This window comes from Rhinopithecus roxellana, chromosome 13 (assembly GCF_007565055.1).
Source record: "Rhinopithecus roxellana isolate Shanxi Qingling chromosome 13, ASM756505v1, whole genome shotgun sequence".
In the NCBI taxonomy this organism is placed as follows: domain Eukaryota; kingdom Metazoa; phylum Chordata; class Mammalia; order Primates; family Cercopithecidae; genus Rhinopithecus; species Rhinopithecus roxellana.
Window position 1 is genome coordinate 43,995,110 of NC_044561.1, and position 15,379 is coordinate 44,010,488.

At 47.8% G+C, this 15,379-nt stretch overlaps 1 protein-coding gene across 3 annotated transcripts in view; it reads right to left on the minus strand.

Annotated features, from left to right (window-relative positions):
- C2CD2 (C2 calcium dependent domain containing 2) overlaps nucleotides 1-15,379 on the minus strand; it is a 72,104-nt gene that overhangs the window by 11,594 nt on the left and 45,131 nt on the right. For all 3 annotated transcript variants that reach the window (XM_030915544.1, XM_030915543.1, XM_010383197.2), the window contains 6 exons: nucleotides 12,874-12,938; nucleotides 11,079-11,203; nucleotides 10,420-10,594; nucleotides 9,148-9,261; nucleotides 5,052-5,179; nucleotides 2,214-2,523 (listed from right to left, as the gene is read on the minus strand). In XM_030915544.1, coding sequence (XP_030771404.1) covers nucleotides 2,214-2,523; nucleotides 5,052-5,179; nucleotides 9,148-9,261; nucleotides 10,420-10,594; nucleotides 11,079-11,203; nucleotides 12,874-12,938 — 917 coding nt within the window. The remainder of the gene's footprint in view (nucleotides 1-2,213; nucleotides 2,524-5,051; nucleotides 5,180-9,147; nucleotides 9,262-10,419; nucleotides 10,595-11,078; nucleotides 11,204-12,873; nucleotides 12,939-15,379) is intronic.

Below are 15,379 nucleotides of genomic sequence, written 5' to 3' on the forward strand. Positions count from 1 at the left end.
TCAGACTGTGACAACATCTCACAGAGATGCTAATTACAAGTCTCTTTAAAAACACTGGAAGGAAACATTTAAAACTGCTGCCAAATATGTCCTGTTCAAAAACATGGGGTCAATGCGGTAGGGCCACAGTAGTGAAACGCACGGCACGGCTGAGCCTCTCTGCTGCATTCTCAACTGCTGAGCCTCTGGGGAGCTCTGAGCCTGTGCTGTAGGTGGCCAGCACCAGCCCCCAGCATACCTGCCCGACACCCAGTCCCCAAAGGGTGGACCCCTCATCCACCTGGCCCGTGAAGGGAGAGGAGCAGGGTGGGTGACACAGCAAGGATGGAAACCCAGGGAAAGACTCTCCAGAAGGGAAACCGGACAGAGAGAAGCAGGAGGGACTGGGTGAAGGAACACAGATCTTTGCATGAACAGGGTGAGCTAGGCTTGGCATTTCAGAAGGAATGAGGAGGGCGGACGGGGGGTTGGGTTCTGCCAGGACAAGAGGAAACGGGCCATTGAATCAGGGAAGGGAGAGGAAGAGCTACACCACCATACACCCATGTTTGTCCCGCCTCACCCAGCGCTCACCGTCTCCAAGACAAAGAATAGGCCACAGGTGTGTGTGTCAGGTGACCAGGTCACCTTTGACATAACCCAAGCCAAGGCCTCTTAACAGGAGCACAGGAGCGCAGAGGTCAGTGTGCAGCTTACAGCCCTCAAGAGCTCTGTGGAGGGGGATCCGTGCATAAAGCGCCCCAAGGCCAGGCAGTGGGCAAACAGATCCAAGGGGTCTGAAATCTTATCCAGGAATTGCCTCCTTCTCCCTCTCCTCTTCTAACTTTCCATTTCCCCCCAGCACCTATCCCGACTCTGCATTGGTAAGGACAGGGGCACAGGAGAGGGCGGCCACCATGCCATCGCTGAGGGACACGAAGCAAAGACAGGGAGAGAAGGGACGAGGACAGACTCAAGGACAGTCCAGCCCATGACACGCTGTCAGCTTTGGCACCAGGGACATTTGGGACCAGAGCGTGCTGCACTGTGAGGCTGTCTTGTGGGGGCGTGTCCTGTGCACGGCAGGGCGTTGAGTGGCATCCCTGGCCTCTATTCACTAGATGCCCGTTGCACCCCAGACTCCCAGCTATGACAACTACAGTGTCTCCAGACACTGCCATATTCCCTGGGGGAAAAAGTGCTGGGCTTGAGAATCACTGGTCTATGGCATCAAGAACAGAGGACAAGAGGCAGCGACAGCAGCGCTTAACACAGCTCCCCCAAGGAGCCCCTGCAATTTCCCGACAGACTGTCTTAGGACATCCTGAGATTTCTGCTGAAAGCTTTGGAGCCCCACACAAGAGCCAGAGCCAGGAGTTAATGCTGAGTTTCACCTGAGCTCACAGCTTGGCCTGCCTTGCCAGTCCTGTCTTCTGCACTGAGATGTCCTTTTGTCCCCCAAATGGTGGAGTCAGGTGGGCGCAGGCAGCGGCCACGCTCCTCATCTTATGGAGGAGGATGCTGAGGCTCGGTGAGTCTCACACCTGGAACCGACCCCAAGCCCCTAGACTACATGCCCTTAGCAAATACATTCAGGTTACTCATGCCAAGGCACTGTCTCGGCAAATCTGCACACGCTTAAGGAATTTATAGTTTTAAAGCACTGAAACTCAGGGCTAATGGAAACAATCAGTACTAATGAAATGATCACCTCCTCGCCACCCACATATTAAGTTAATCAATTCATTATTCCCAGGAGCTCCTCTCCCCGTAGAACCTCCTAGGGTCAGGTGGTGAGGTCTGGTTTTGTTTGAGGTGCAGGGAGACTCTGAGAGGCATAAAGGAGCAAAGATGCCCATATTGGCAGTGGAAGGAGCCCCAGGCTCTGCCTGGCTTTGCTGAGTCTCTGTGGCCCATCATCGTGTAGGGCTCTTGGTAACCCCTCGGGAAGCCAGGTGGAGCAAGCCTGGACTGAGGAAGGGGCCTCTATGCATGGACACACGCTGGCCCCAAATGCAGAGATGATGCTAACCCTCACACAGAAGGACCTGCAGATGCCCCCCATGGGTTCAAACAGTCAGCACAGGGCGTTTCTGGAAAGGGCAGGGGGTGAGGTCCAGAGGGAGCTTGTAGGGGACAAAGGGAACGAAAGCAGATGACTTCAGCTTGGAAGCCAGCATGAGCACAAAGCCTCCAAGTGGGGGGCCCGGGGTTGGGGGCTCGGGAGCAGGTACCTTTATGCTTTTTGGCAGTGCCTGGCTCCGAGACACTCACGGAGCTCTCTGACAGCTCATCACCGTCGGGGTCCAGCAGGGCCTGGCTGCTCCATGCCATGGCCTGGGGCTCCTTCTCCAAGTCCCAGGAGTCTAGCTCATCCTCCTGGGGCTTGGGGGCAAGGGATGCCTGGGCTGACTCAGCTTCCTCCAGTGGGGCAGAGGCTGCGGCGACCTCCGGATGGGATGGGGCATCCTCCTGGTGGGTGCTGTCCACAGAGGCCATGTAGCCGTGCATCAGGGCAGCATCGTGATCCTGAGATAGTGAGGTCTGTCAGGGGCGGTGGGGAAGATGACAAGGGTTACGTGAAAGGAAGAGAGGGTTCGAAAAGACCTGAAAAACACTCTCCAAAACATTCTAACAGTTGATTTCAAAGTCTCAGAAGATGCAGTAGTGGGCCTCGGAGAAGGCGCGCATACATCACAGCTGTTGCTCATGCTTGGGCTAACAAAGGTCTCCCTTACAGCTGGGGCTCAGGGTCCCTAGGCAGCTGCGGGGTGGCTCCGGAGGCTCAGAGGTTAACCCCCTTCCTCCCGCAGATGGGCCTAGTGGTGGGAGCATTTGTGACAAGCCACAGAAATGAGATGCAAGAGAGCCCGTCCTTCAGAGTCCACGACAGCACAAAGGAAGTGGCCGTGGGTGTTTCGGGTTTAGTTGTCTTTGTTCCTCCACGCGTTTATGTTACCTGCAAGCAGAAATTCACTGGCGCAGCCTCTCAAAAATTATATTTTGTGTAAAAATATTTAAGCGCTAAATTAACCTCTGAGAGTCGGGATAGCGTTTCCTTGGAGGGCGGAAAGTTTGGGAAGGAGGGCACGGGGGCTCCCTGGGGGTCAGTCATGCTGTCCTTGGTGTGGGTGGCAGTGACACAGGCGTTTGCTTAGGGACAATGTGCTGTTCTGACTTAAGTGCTGGCCTGTGGAAGCGCCCACTGACTCAAGATTAGATAATCTCCCTGTCTCTACTAAAAAAAATACAAAAAATTAGCCGGGCGTGGTGGTGGGTCACCTGTAGTCCCAGCTACTCGGGAGGCTGGGGCAGGAGAATGGCGTGAACCTGGGAGGTGGAGCTTGCAGTGAGCTGAGATTGCACCACTGCACTCCAGCCTGGGCAACAGAGCGAGACTCCGTCTCAAATAATAATGATAATAATAATAATAATAATAATAATAAGATTAGATAATCTGAGCACCAATACAAATAATCACTGCAGTGGATTCAGAACATTAAATACTAAGATCCAGGAGTTCCTCGTGATTTTTAAATACGATCTTAGAAAAAGGCCGGGCGCAGTGGCTCAAGCCTGTAATCCCAGCACTTTGAGAGGCCGAGACGGGTGGATCACAAGGTCAGGAGATCGAGACCATCCTGGCTAACACGGTGAAACCCCGTCTCTACTAAAAAATACAAAAAACTAGCCGGGCGAGGTGGCGGGCGCCTGTAGTCCCAGCTACTCGGGAGGCTGAGGCAGGAGAATGGCGTAAACCCGGGAGGCGGAGCTTGCAGTGAGCTGAGATCCAAACACTGCACTCCAGCCCGGGCGACAGAGCGAGACTCCGTCTCAAAAAAAAAAAAAAAGAAAAAGAAAAGAAAAAGAAAAAGCATATGGGAGATGCCCATGGGTCTTGTCCTTATTTTGCTCATTCATTCACCCAAAACTGAAGAAAACCCAACTACCAGGCCCCGGACTTCCAGGGAGGTCATGGATCCCCTGCTGAGGGGCTCTGGAGGGGTCAGGAAGCCCCAAAAACACCACCTGCCTGCCTCTGGGACGTGGGCAAGGCCACCCTCTGGGTACAACGGCAAGACTGATGACTCATCTCTGGCACCTCCGAGGTCCCGTTCTGGCCCGTCTTCCAGTCACTGAGGAATCCATCTTCTGCGTGCCCTCTGGCCCACCCTCCCACTCTTTTGTGCACAATTCTTCCTCATCCCCTTCCCACACCAAATCGAAATCTCCCAACTTTCCCTCAACCTGTTCACTTGGAAATGTCAAAAAAGAGTAAGGGCCGGGAGCAGTGGCTCACACCCGTAATCCCAACACTTTGGAAGGCCAAGGTAGATGGATCACTTGAGCCCAGGAGTTCAAGACCAGCCTGAGCAATGTGGTAAAACCCCATCTCTACCAAAAATACAAAAATTAGCCAGTCTCATAACAAATTAGCTGGTCTCAAAATAAATAGATAGATAAACATTTAAAAATCAAATTAAAAAATGTAATAGAGTAAGGATCTGTAACATGGCCCTTCACCTGACGGGTTGGCCTCTCCACAGCCTGAACCACACACCTGCCACCACCTGCTCGGAGCAGACGTCCCAGAGCAGGAGAAGGGGAAGAAAGGGAGTGCAATGTCCATGGGGGACACTACAATCTTCATTTCTCTCTGATTACAAAAGGAATAAACATTCACTGCAAAAAAGTAAAAGGCTTTGGAAATGTGTCACGTGGAAAGTGTAAGTTCCCCGTGACTGGGTGGTGACGAGAGTAGAGGTTCTGTACCAAAGGGGAGTCTTACGTCATGTTCCTCTCTTTCAATAATTTTTCTTGAAATGATTTGCCAACTTCTCAATGTGTAAAGCGTCACTGATGAGAAACTCTCCCGTGTCCTTGGTGAATGGGATAAACTGCGTAAACACAATACCACGCATGACTTCTTTGTGGGGTGAGGAACATAATTTGACATTTGTAAATGGAACTCTCTGGACGTTAACCAAGCGCTGGGGCTAACTTCTTCAAAGGGCAGAGGAGCAGCCGGTCACTGACAGATGCAAACACCTCCCCAGCCACCACGATGGTACCTTGGAGATCCCTGATATGATAATAGTGCTTTTCTTGCGAGGCGACTTGAGTTTCAGCTTTGAAGATTCACTGAGTTGTCGAATGGCAACTTCAGCCACTGGATCCGAACCATTCAACACCAACAATTCTGCCAGAGGGAAGGCACTGTTAAGTTCATCAGCAAAAATTAAAGACTTCCATGGGAACTTCCAGGGATAATGGAAATGGTCGATAAGCAATGGTTAACAGATATTTTCTAAAAAGGGCCACAGAGTACACTGTTTAGGCTATGTAGGTGGTCTCTGCAACAACTTCTCAATGCAGCTTTTGTAGAGTGAAACCAGCTAGAGACCACAGGTAAATAAATGAGCATGGCTGGGTTTCAGTAAAACTTTATTTACAAAAACAAGTGACGGGCCAGATTTTTCCTGTGGGTCATAGTTTGCTGTTTGCTGACCCTTGGTCTACAACTTGATTCCCTGGGTGGTTACAAGATACTCATTGAAGTGTCTGCTTAACATTCACCTATTTTATTTATTTAAGTTATACCTGAATAGAGTTAATGGAAAACGGCAAAAGCAAGCAAGCAACAAAAAAAATATCTAACCCTCTGGAAGATTTTGAACTTTGAAAGGCAAGGTAGTGACTCCTTTTCCCTCCCAAGAGTGGCTAAACACACAGAATAGTAACTAGAGCTATGAAGGGCCCGTTAATGAAAGCACTTCCTTCCCTAGGTGAATAACCACACACCAGCCAACATCAATAGAATGCTTACGGCGAACCAGGTGCTGTTCAGAGAGCTCTGTGCACATTCTCTCATTTACTCCTATTCCACACCCCATGAGCAGGTCCTTCCTTTTATCCCATTTGACCATTGAGGAGGATGTCCAGCAGCCGGGAGGCCCCAGAGCTGACATGAGTCTCTCTGACTCAGAACTGATGCTTGTAACTTACACTATCCCGCTCAGGTCAAGTCAAAATGACAAAGCTATTAAAATAGCAGGATAGTAAAAGGAACTTCTGTCTCAGTTTTGGCCATGGCCTGAGGCTTACAGATGCTGCATTTCCAAAGGGACTCAACATAAGACCACAGTGGCCAAGAACCGGTGACAACAATGACCCTGGGGAATAACAGATACTTGGTCTTCCTCCCTGGTTCCTGGCACAAAGAACAGTAACAACAACAAAAAACCCTTTGAATTCCAGAGCCACTGAGCTGAGGCATCTTTCTTATTCCTCATAAGCCCCTGCAGCCCACCTGAGTGAATGCTAATGAGGATGGACATTGGATGTCAGAGGCACCAACCCTGTGGTTAGAAGGTTGGAACTTTCTGCCCTCCTCTTGCCTGTGGGGAAGGGAAAGGGGCTAGAGATTGAGTTCAAATTACCAGTGGCCAATAAGTGAATCAATCATGCCTACGTATCTACTTATAGAAGCACCATAAAGCCCTAAATGACAGGGCTCAGGGAGGGTCCAGGTTGTGAACCAATGCATGCAAGTACTGGGGGAGGGGCGACTCCATGGAGATCAAAGCTCCTACGCTCAGGACCCTTCCAGACTGTGCCCTGCGCCCCTCTTCATCTGGCTGTGCATTTGTGTGATAACAAACTGGTAAACCCAAGTAAAGTGTTTCCCTGAGTTCTGTGAGCCATCATAGCAAATTATGGAACCCAAAGAGGGTGTCATGAAAACCCCAATTTGTAGCCAAGTGGGACAAAAGTGTGGTAACCTGAGGACCCACTATTTGTGCCTGGCATCTAAAGTAGGAGGGTGGTTTTGTGGGGCTGGGCCTCTTACCTGTGGGATCTGAGCTAACTCCAGGTAGTGCCAGAATTGAATTAAATTGTAGGACACCCAGTTGGTGTCTGCAGAGAAACAGAAAATTGCTTGCCATAGAAAATCTACACATTTGGTGTCAGGAGTGTTGTGAGTAGAGGAACAGATTTTTGTTTAGCCACTGAGCCACACTGAGAAGAGAGAAGTGTTGGAGAAAGGAGTTGGGGAAGACTCCTTAGGAGAAAGCTGTGCTGTAATTCCCAAAGCCACCAAGGGAGAGGCGTTGGGAGCGCGTCCTCCTCACACCAGGCCCAGTGCTTCTATTCAGTCCCCCGAGAGCCCAGTCCAGGTGCTAGATGCAGCCTGGACACCTGCTACAGCGCCTGGCTGCACCGTGGTGGGTGAGCCTGGGGGCTGGCTCCATGGCCCATGCACCAGAACCCACAGTGGGAACATCAGTCTGGGTCTTTTAAGAGGGATCCTGCCCAGGTGACAGGACCCCACAGTATGGGCAGTGGGGGCACTGCCAGGGGAAGAAACTGAGGAAGGGGCATCAGGGGCAGCGGCAAAAGTGTCAGAGGCATTAGTGCCAGAGCGGCTCCATCTCAAATAAGGGCTGGGCAAAATGAGGCTGGGACCTCCTGGGCTGGACTCCCAGGAGGTGAAGTGTCCTTACTCACAGGGTGAGCTATGAGGTTGGCACAAGGCACAGGTCACAAGGACCCTGCTGATAAAACAGGATGCGGTAAAGAAGCCGGCCAAAACCTGCCAAAACCAAGATAGCAGCGAAAGTGACCTCTGGCTGATGATAATGATGATGCATTAGCATGCTAAAAGACACTCCCACCAGCACCATGACAATTTGCAAATGCCATGGCAATGGCAAGAAGTTACCCTATATGGTCTGAAAAGGGGAGGAACGCTCAGTTCTGAGAAATCCCCACCCCTTTGGTAGGAAACTCGTGAATAATCCACCCCTTGTTTAGCATATGATCAAGAAATAAACAGAAAAAGAGTCAACCAGCAGCCCTACGGGTTCTCTGCCCACAGAGCAGCCGTTCTTTTATTCCTTTACTTTCTTAATAATTTGCTTTCACTTTACTCTGTGGACTCGCCCCGAATTCTTTCTTGCACCAGATCCAAGAACCCTCTCTTGGGGTCTAGATCAATACCCTTTTTTGGTAACAAAAGGAGAGGCAGGGCCTGCATCCCAGAATTGCAGGTGGGGGACCCAGCACGGTAGTATCCAAAAAACCATAGAACCTCCCACGAGAGGAGGAGGCAGTTGTAAACTTTCGCCAGGCTGAGAATCCAAAACCACGTCAAGACAGTGCTCCTCCAGTGAGAAATTCCCACTCCCCTGACCACCCCACCTTGTCCAGTTGTTGGCCTTGGCAAGGTCAGACACAGGACTCGGTGAATGCGGGAGAGCTAAGCAAGAAGGAAGCACCCATTGCCCCTGAGAGTAGGTCACGAGGGGGCGAAGGCAGAAAGTTAATCCCCAAATTTAGATTGTGCAGTGATTTAACAAGTCAGTAAGACATCTCTTCAAAAATGTCTATTACCTGAAAGTGACCATAAAATAATAGGAGATTTGCATTTCCCTATTAGTAGTGACCATTTCCTAGTAGAAGGGAAAAAACTACTTCTACTCAGCAGGTCTAAGCAGAAAGTGGGAACCAAAATTAAAGTGACTGTGATGATGATGTCCTGAGTCCTACTTGTTTGATAGTAACGTAGCTAGCGTGTTGTGCAAGAAAAAAATGATCAGAAATTTTAAAACGTAAAGTCTCAGCTGGTTTTTTATTTTGTTAAAGCATTCCCTAAAATGTAAAAGGAATATGAATGCCGCTTCTGGTCTTTGATCAATTTGGAGTTCCCTTTTCTCCCTCTCCTTCACTCATCACTCAACCACAAAACCAGGCCAAATCAAAACTTTTTTTTCTTTTAAGAGATAGGGTCTCACTCTGTCACCCTGGCTGGAGTGCAGTGGTGCAATCTTGGCTCACTCCAACCTCCACCTCCCGGGTTCAAGCAAGTCTCCTGCCTAAGCCTCTCAAGTAGCTGGGATTACAGGCATGCGCCACTACGCCCAGCTAATTTTTGTATTTTTAGTAGAGATAGGGTTTCACCATGTTGGCCAGGCTCGTCTCGAATTCCTGACCTCAAGTGATCCACCCGCCTCAGCCTCCCAAAGTGCTGAGATTACAGGTGTAAGCCACCGCACCTGGCCCAAAACAACTTTTTCCAAACTCTGAAAGGAAAATACTTCACATCAGAACAGCCCAAAAGGCCCAAAGGTGCTAAGAGGGAGAGCGGTGTGGGCACGTCTCAGTTACCTGTGTCTGAAGAAGACAGCGTTTTGCTGACAGGAGCGCTGCGGCAGGAGATGGCCTGGACAGAGATGTCCTTCTCAATCACCTTCACCTTGATGGGAGTCTTCACCGGAGCCTCTGCCAGAGGAAGATTCTGATTACAAAGGTGGCCCCATAGTTGACTGGATCAACAGTTACTGAAAAGTGAAAGGACAGCCCTCACTGCAACTCTGGTGTGTGCAGTTGGTAAAGGCAAAGTTTCATGAAAGCCGCTTTGAACGGAGGAGAGGCAAGAGTGGTGTCTGGAGTCCAGGTTGAAATAAAATTTCAGAAACATTTTAACTAAGCTAGAATTTCCCATTCTATTTGGCATCCCTGAACTGTGCCAACTCATGTATTCTGGGAGGATGATGCTTTTGCACAAGTAGAGATGCACTGTGAATTGTGAGAAATAAAGCATCCACTTATACAGAAACTTCTGTCTCCAAGGCAGTGGCTGTGGAGACAGGTACAGAATTCAGCTGGATCTCAAATGACAGCCTATCAAGCCTTCTAGCAAACAATTTTTAACAGAAGAAAGTCTACAAGGCCAACTCACTTTGAATTTTTCAAGAAGAAAGTGTGTGCTGTCCCCACATACAGGTAATAGAGTTCGTGTTTTGTTGTGTTTTGTTTTGTTTTTGAGAGGGAGTTTCGCTCTCGTTGTCCAGGCTGGAGTGCAATGGCGTGATCTCAGCTCATTGCAACCTCCACCTCCTGGGTTCAAGCAATTCTCCTGCCTCAGCCTCCAGAGTAGCTGTGACTACATGCATGCGCCAACACACCCAGCTAATTTTGTATTTTTAGTAGAGATGGGGTTTCACCATGTTTGTCAGGCTGGTCTCAAACTCCTGACCTCAGGTGATCTATGCACCTCGGCCTCCCAAAGCGCTGGGATTACAGGCATGAGCCACCGCGCCGGGCCCTATAATAGAGTTCTTAATTTAACTTAGTTGGAGTTACACCTAAGTGTAACTATTTATACTATCTAGATTTTAGCTTCAGAATACACCATGGGAATCGAACCTCGTTTCAGCTCATTGCATACGTGTTTGGCAGAAGAAAAAGAAAAGATAACTGTCGTCCAACAACAACAAAAAACTAAGCACAAGTGTGGCCAATCAGCATCCTTCCTGTGCTGTGAGATTCCCCTAACACGGAGTGCTGCAGGCTCCAGGACTCCGCACGCTGTGGGGGCAAGGTGGCTACAGGCAGGCGCATGCACAGAGTTCCTCGACTGCGTTCCTGTTGTCTCACCGGAGCTCAGTGGGGACGCCCTCCCCAGGTCGACGCGAGGCTTAGTCTTCACGGCAGTGACAGTAGTGACCACAGTCCCACAAGGCATCACCATGCGGTCCTTTTCGATTTTTGCAGCAGGAACAGGGGGAGGGATGGGCCAGGATTTCAATTCCCCAGGTTCTATGTAAGAGAACTGCAGAGAAGACGTGTTACTTGCTTCTGGTTTTGTGGAAACTGCACAGGCTGATCAGCCACCTAACGCTGCCTTCTTGTGAAATAACCATAATTCCTTCCCTTAAGGTCACTTAGTATTTCCAGTTAACCTGGATATTCCCAGAATGGACACAGACCCCACCTTACACACAGCCGGCTCAACACATAATGATGGCAACCGAATAGAAGCTGGAGAACCAAGCAAAATTTTCAAAGGCCTCTTTGGGGTAGGCCTGTGAAACAGCATCCTGAAAAGTCATCTCCTCCAGCAGACAACTCAACTGTACAGTGGACAGAACGTGCTCTATTTGAGTGTAGTCCTGCGTATGATGAAACAGCATCTCCTCTTAGAGGAGGTCTTATTTCACACAGAAGCAGGAGTGAGACTCTGCAGACATAAGTGAAGACGCTCCTTAGGTAAGTGCCCCAAGCCAGAACCAGCCGCCATGGGAGCCTCGTCCTACCTCTGCCGTGACCGAGCCCAGCACCGAGCTGCCGCAGGCAGACCTGCTGGTCAGCGTGAAGCTCTGTGGCCCAGAAGGCTGCTTCTTAAACAAATCCAAAGGAACTATCGCCGTCGCCAGCAGACCTGAAAAGACAGGAGACAGGCAAGGGGTGCCGCTGATGTTTCCACGGGGTTCCGTGAGAACAGAAAGGCCCACAAGCCCAGCAGCCGGAACATGCTCCTCACGTGCCTCTGGCACACTCGAAAGTGCTCACGTTTCAGCACGTTTTAAAAATGTCAGTGTCATAAAAGACAAAAGCTGTCGAAACGCTGCAGGACAGAGGATGCTAAAGCAATAGGACAGTCAGGCAATGTCCGGCCTTGTGCCGGAGTGGAAAGGTCACTGCTCTGAAGGGCATCATGGGGTCGTCCAGTGACAAAAACTGGAAAATGGGCATAAGTTAAGGAATTGCACCAATGTAAATTCAGGAAGCTGATAACTGTACTGTGGACACAGAAGAGAATATCTCCATTCCTAGGAAAATACACACTAAAGAATTGAGGACAAAGGGCCGAGATGCATATAATTTATCCTCGTGTGTGTGTGTGTGTGTGTGTGTGTGTAAAAAGGAAATGAGTATGGCGGGGAGAGACCAAGAGTGAGCACAAATAGTAAAGGAAACTGGGCAAATGTTAAGGACACATGAGTCTGAGTAAAGGTTATGTGGCTGTTCTTTGTATTGTTTTGTAAAGTTCGACATTTCATAGATTCCATCAGGCTGGGCTGGAATGAAATTTGAATAAGGCCAGCAGGAGTGGGGACCCAGGAACGGGGTCAGAAGTTGACCTCTCTCCAGGTGACCAGTGCCCCCACGCTGTGCGGGTCCCCGACCTGCGGAATGCCTCTCTCAGAATTGTCTCATGGACATCCCAGTTTTCTTGGGACTCCAAAATCAAGGAAGTCACCTCAGGATTCTTGCTATAACAACTAGGATATAAAACTAGTTAACTGGGAGAAATAACGAGCTTCTCACTTTAGGAGGTAACCAAATGGCTTGATTTTATTGCTGGATAAGCTGGGCAAGGGCTTCCCAATTTTGGTATGTTTATGGGGAGAGTTTTACAATCTAAGAAAATATTTATATCTTTAAAAACCTAACAAATATTGTAACTGTTGATTTGGACACACGCACACATACAGGCCCACGTTCATTTTAGTGTTTTAGTGACTTTACCTCTAATTGTTGCTGCCTTGTGTATAAATCGTTAAGTTCCATTTAAACCTCTGTAGTTTATTTTATAAGAAAAAACCCAATGAAATTGATACAGGCAGTAGAATGGGGATGAAAAAGCTCTGGAGATAGATGGGGGTGATGGTTGCACAACAACGTGAGTGTACTGACTGCCCCTGAACTATGTACTTAGAAATGGTTAAGATGATACATTTAACGTTGTTTATCTTACTACAGTTAAAAGGCTTTGTTTTTGTTTTTGTTTTCCAAAAAAGGAGGTCTCTTGGGGCAAGGAGGGTTCAGAACTACTTCTCTCTGCCAAGAATTGTTGCATAAAATATTTTGGATTTTTTTTTTTAAACGAACAAACAAAAAATCCAGTTGAACATTTCCCCAAAATGTATGACCTTGTTAATAACTCAAATTGCCTTTCGACCAAAACGTCCCACGGGAAAACCGAAGTCATTTAGAGGAGGGGTCACCTTCCTCTGCTGGATCTCCCACCGCCCTTTCCTGAGGCCCAGGTCACGCAGCGGAGGACCTTTCCAGAGGGCAGGGCCTCTGTCCTCCTGCTCAACCCACCTTCTGAGGGTCGCCCAGCCTCTGAAATCTGCAGGTGTAACTCCTTCGACTTGGCATTCAACTCGCTTTGGAAGAGAAAAAAGTTATAAGTCCTCAAAAATGCAATGCTTTATTCTTTTTATGAAATATAGCATATTTTCTGATTATAGAAAGGAACACAAAGATGTCAATATTTAACAAACTACCAAGACATATAACCAAAAATAGGAAAGAGTATCTGCAACCTCCCCGTTCGGAAACAGCTACCATTAATATTCAGGGACTAGCCTTCCAGAGCAGTCAACAGGATGTTCTGTGATGACAGTGACAGACCAGCTGTCAAATGCAGTAGGCACAGAGCACTGGAGAGGTGTCCAGTGCAAGCCGAGGAACTGAACGTCATTTTAAAAAATTTCCGTTAACTTAAATTCAAAGAGACACACGTGGCCAGTCGCTGCCATACTGAAAGCACAGCTATATAATGACCTAAAGACAAAACACGGAACACAATATACCTCCCTCCTTTGTAACCCATTTATTTTCTTTAAAAAGGCATTAAAAAAAAAAAAAAAGTAGAGATGAAGTCTTGCTATGTTGCCCAGGCTGATCTCAAACTCCTGAGCTCAAGCCATCCTCCCGCCTCGGCCTCCCAAAGTGCTGGGATTACAGGAGTGAGCCACTGCGCCCAGCCTGTAACCTATTCTTTTAACTGAAATTTTTGTGGATGTCTTTCTGTGTAACTACACAGCAACATCATGTTTGATGGGCCTCTAGTATTCTGCTCTTTGGCCTTAGGAGATTTTATTTGGCCAACTCTTCAATAACCAACGCTTCTTAATGTGTTGGTGGTCCCCAGTATTTCATAGCCATATACAAGCTGAGAGGCAGATTCTTAGGCATATATCTTTGCACACTGTGTGATTATTTCCTCAGGAAAACTCTAATTGCCTGTCAAATGGCATGTGCACTTGAGAGGTGTTTTTTTATTTAGGCCGACTGATGGCATCCAGAATGCTTACTCCCAGTGACACTTCCAATGCCATTATCACTCTCTTATTCTCCATCAAGCTGTGAGGTGCAAAAATGACCTCTCTCTTTTGCTGAAGTGTGCATGACTTTATGCTTATTTCTGAACATCTTTTCAGAAGTTTATGGCCGTCGGTAGCTCTGGCTTCTGTATTTCCATTTCAGGAATTTTGGTCAGTTTTCTAAGGCAGCTGTCATCTTTTCCATTCATGATTTACAAAAGCTCTTTATATATATACACACATACACACACACAGGAAATTTTCTTCCATTACTTTTTCTAATTGTTCATTTTTTAAGGATTAGATTGTGATTGATTTTAATACCTTGGTACTCAGCTAATTCATTAAATGATTATGTCTATTAGTTTTTTAAATATTCATTTCTACATTATATCCATTATTCTTTCTAATACTTTGGGTTGATTTTCTTGCATAGTCCTGATATGCAGTCATATCATCTCCGAACAACGACCGGTCTTGCCTCTTCCTTTCTGGTATTTGTGTATGGTTTTTTTCCTTATCTAATTGCATTAACCAATACTTCTAGAACAAAACAATAGGCATCCTTCTCTTGATTTTAGTGAGTCTGCTTCTGGTATTTACCATTTACAGTGATTTTAAAAATCTTATTAAAGAACGGCCAGGCACGGTGGCTCAAACCTGTAATCCCAGCACTTTGGGAGGCCGAGACGGGGGGATCACGAGGTCAGGAGGTCGAGACCATCCTGGCTAACATGGTGAAACCCCGTCTCTACTAAAAAATATAAAAAATTAGCCGGGCGAGGTGGCGGGCGCCTGTAGTCCCAACTACTCCGGAGGCTGAGGCAGGAGAATGGCGTAAACCCGGGAGACGGAGCTTGCAGTGAGCTGAGATCCGGCCACTGCACTCCAACCTGGGCGACTGAGCGAGACTCCGTCTCAAAAAAAACAAAAAACAAAAAACAAAACAAAACAAAATCTTATTAAAGAAGTCTCCATAAATTTTGCTCGAATTGAGTTTTTAAAAATTAAGAATGGGTATTAAATGTCACTGAATGTCTTTTGGACATATGTAGAGAAAATATGTTTATTTTCTCCTTTGATCTAGTGATACGATGAACACCATTAATAGATCTCCTTATGTGAATGCACACTTATATCCTTACATTCCTGGTATGAACACAGCTGGCTTTATTTTTCATGTGCTGTTAGATTCTGTTTGATAATATTTTATTTATGATTCTTACACCATTATTTATGCATGGCCTACATTTTTCTCTATCTCTATTTTTTGGAGATGGAGTCTCACTTTGTTGCCCAGGCTGGAGTGCAGTGGTACAATCTCAGCTCCCTGCAACCTCTGAATCCCAGGCTCAAGCCATTTTCCTGCCTCGGCCTCCCGAGTAGCTGTCATTATAGGCACCTGCCACCATGCCTAATTTTTGTATTTTTAGTAGAGACAGGGTTTCATTTACCACGTTGGCCAGGTTGATCTCAAACTCCTGACCTCAAGTGATCCA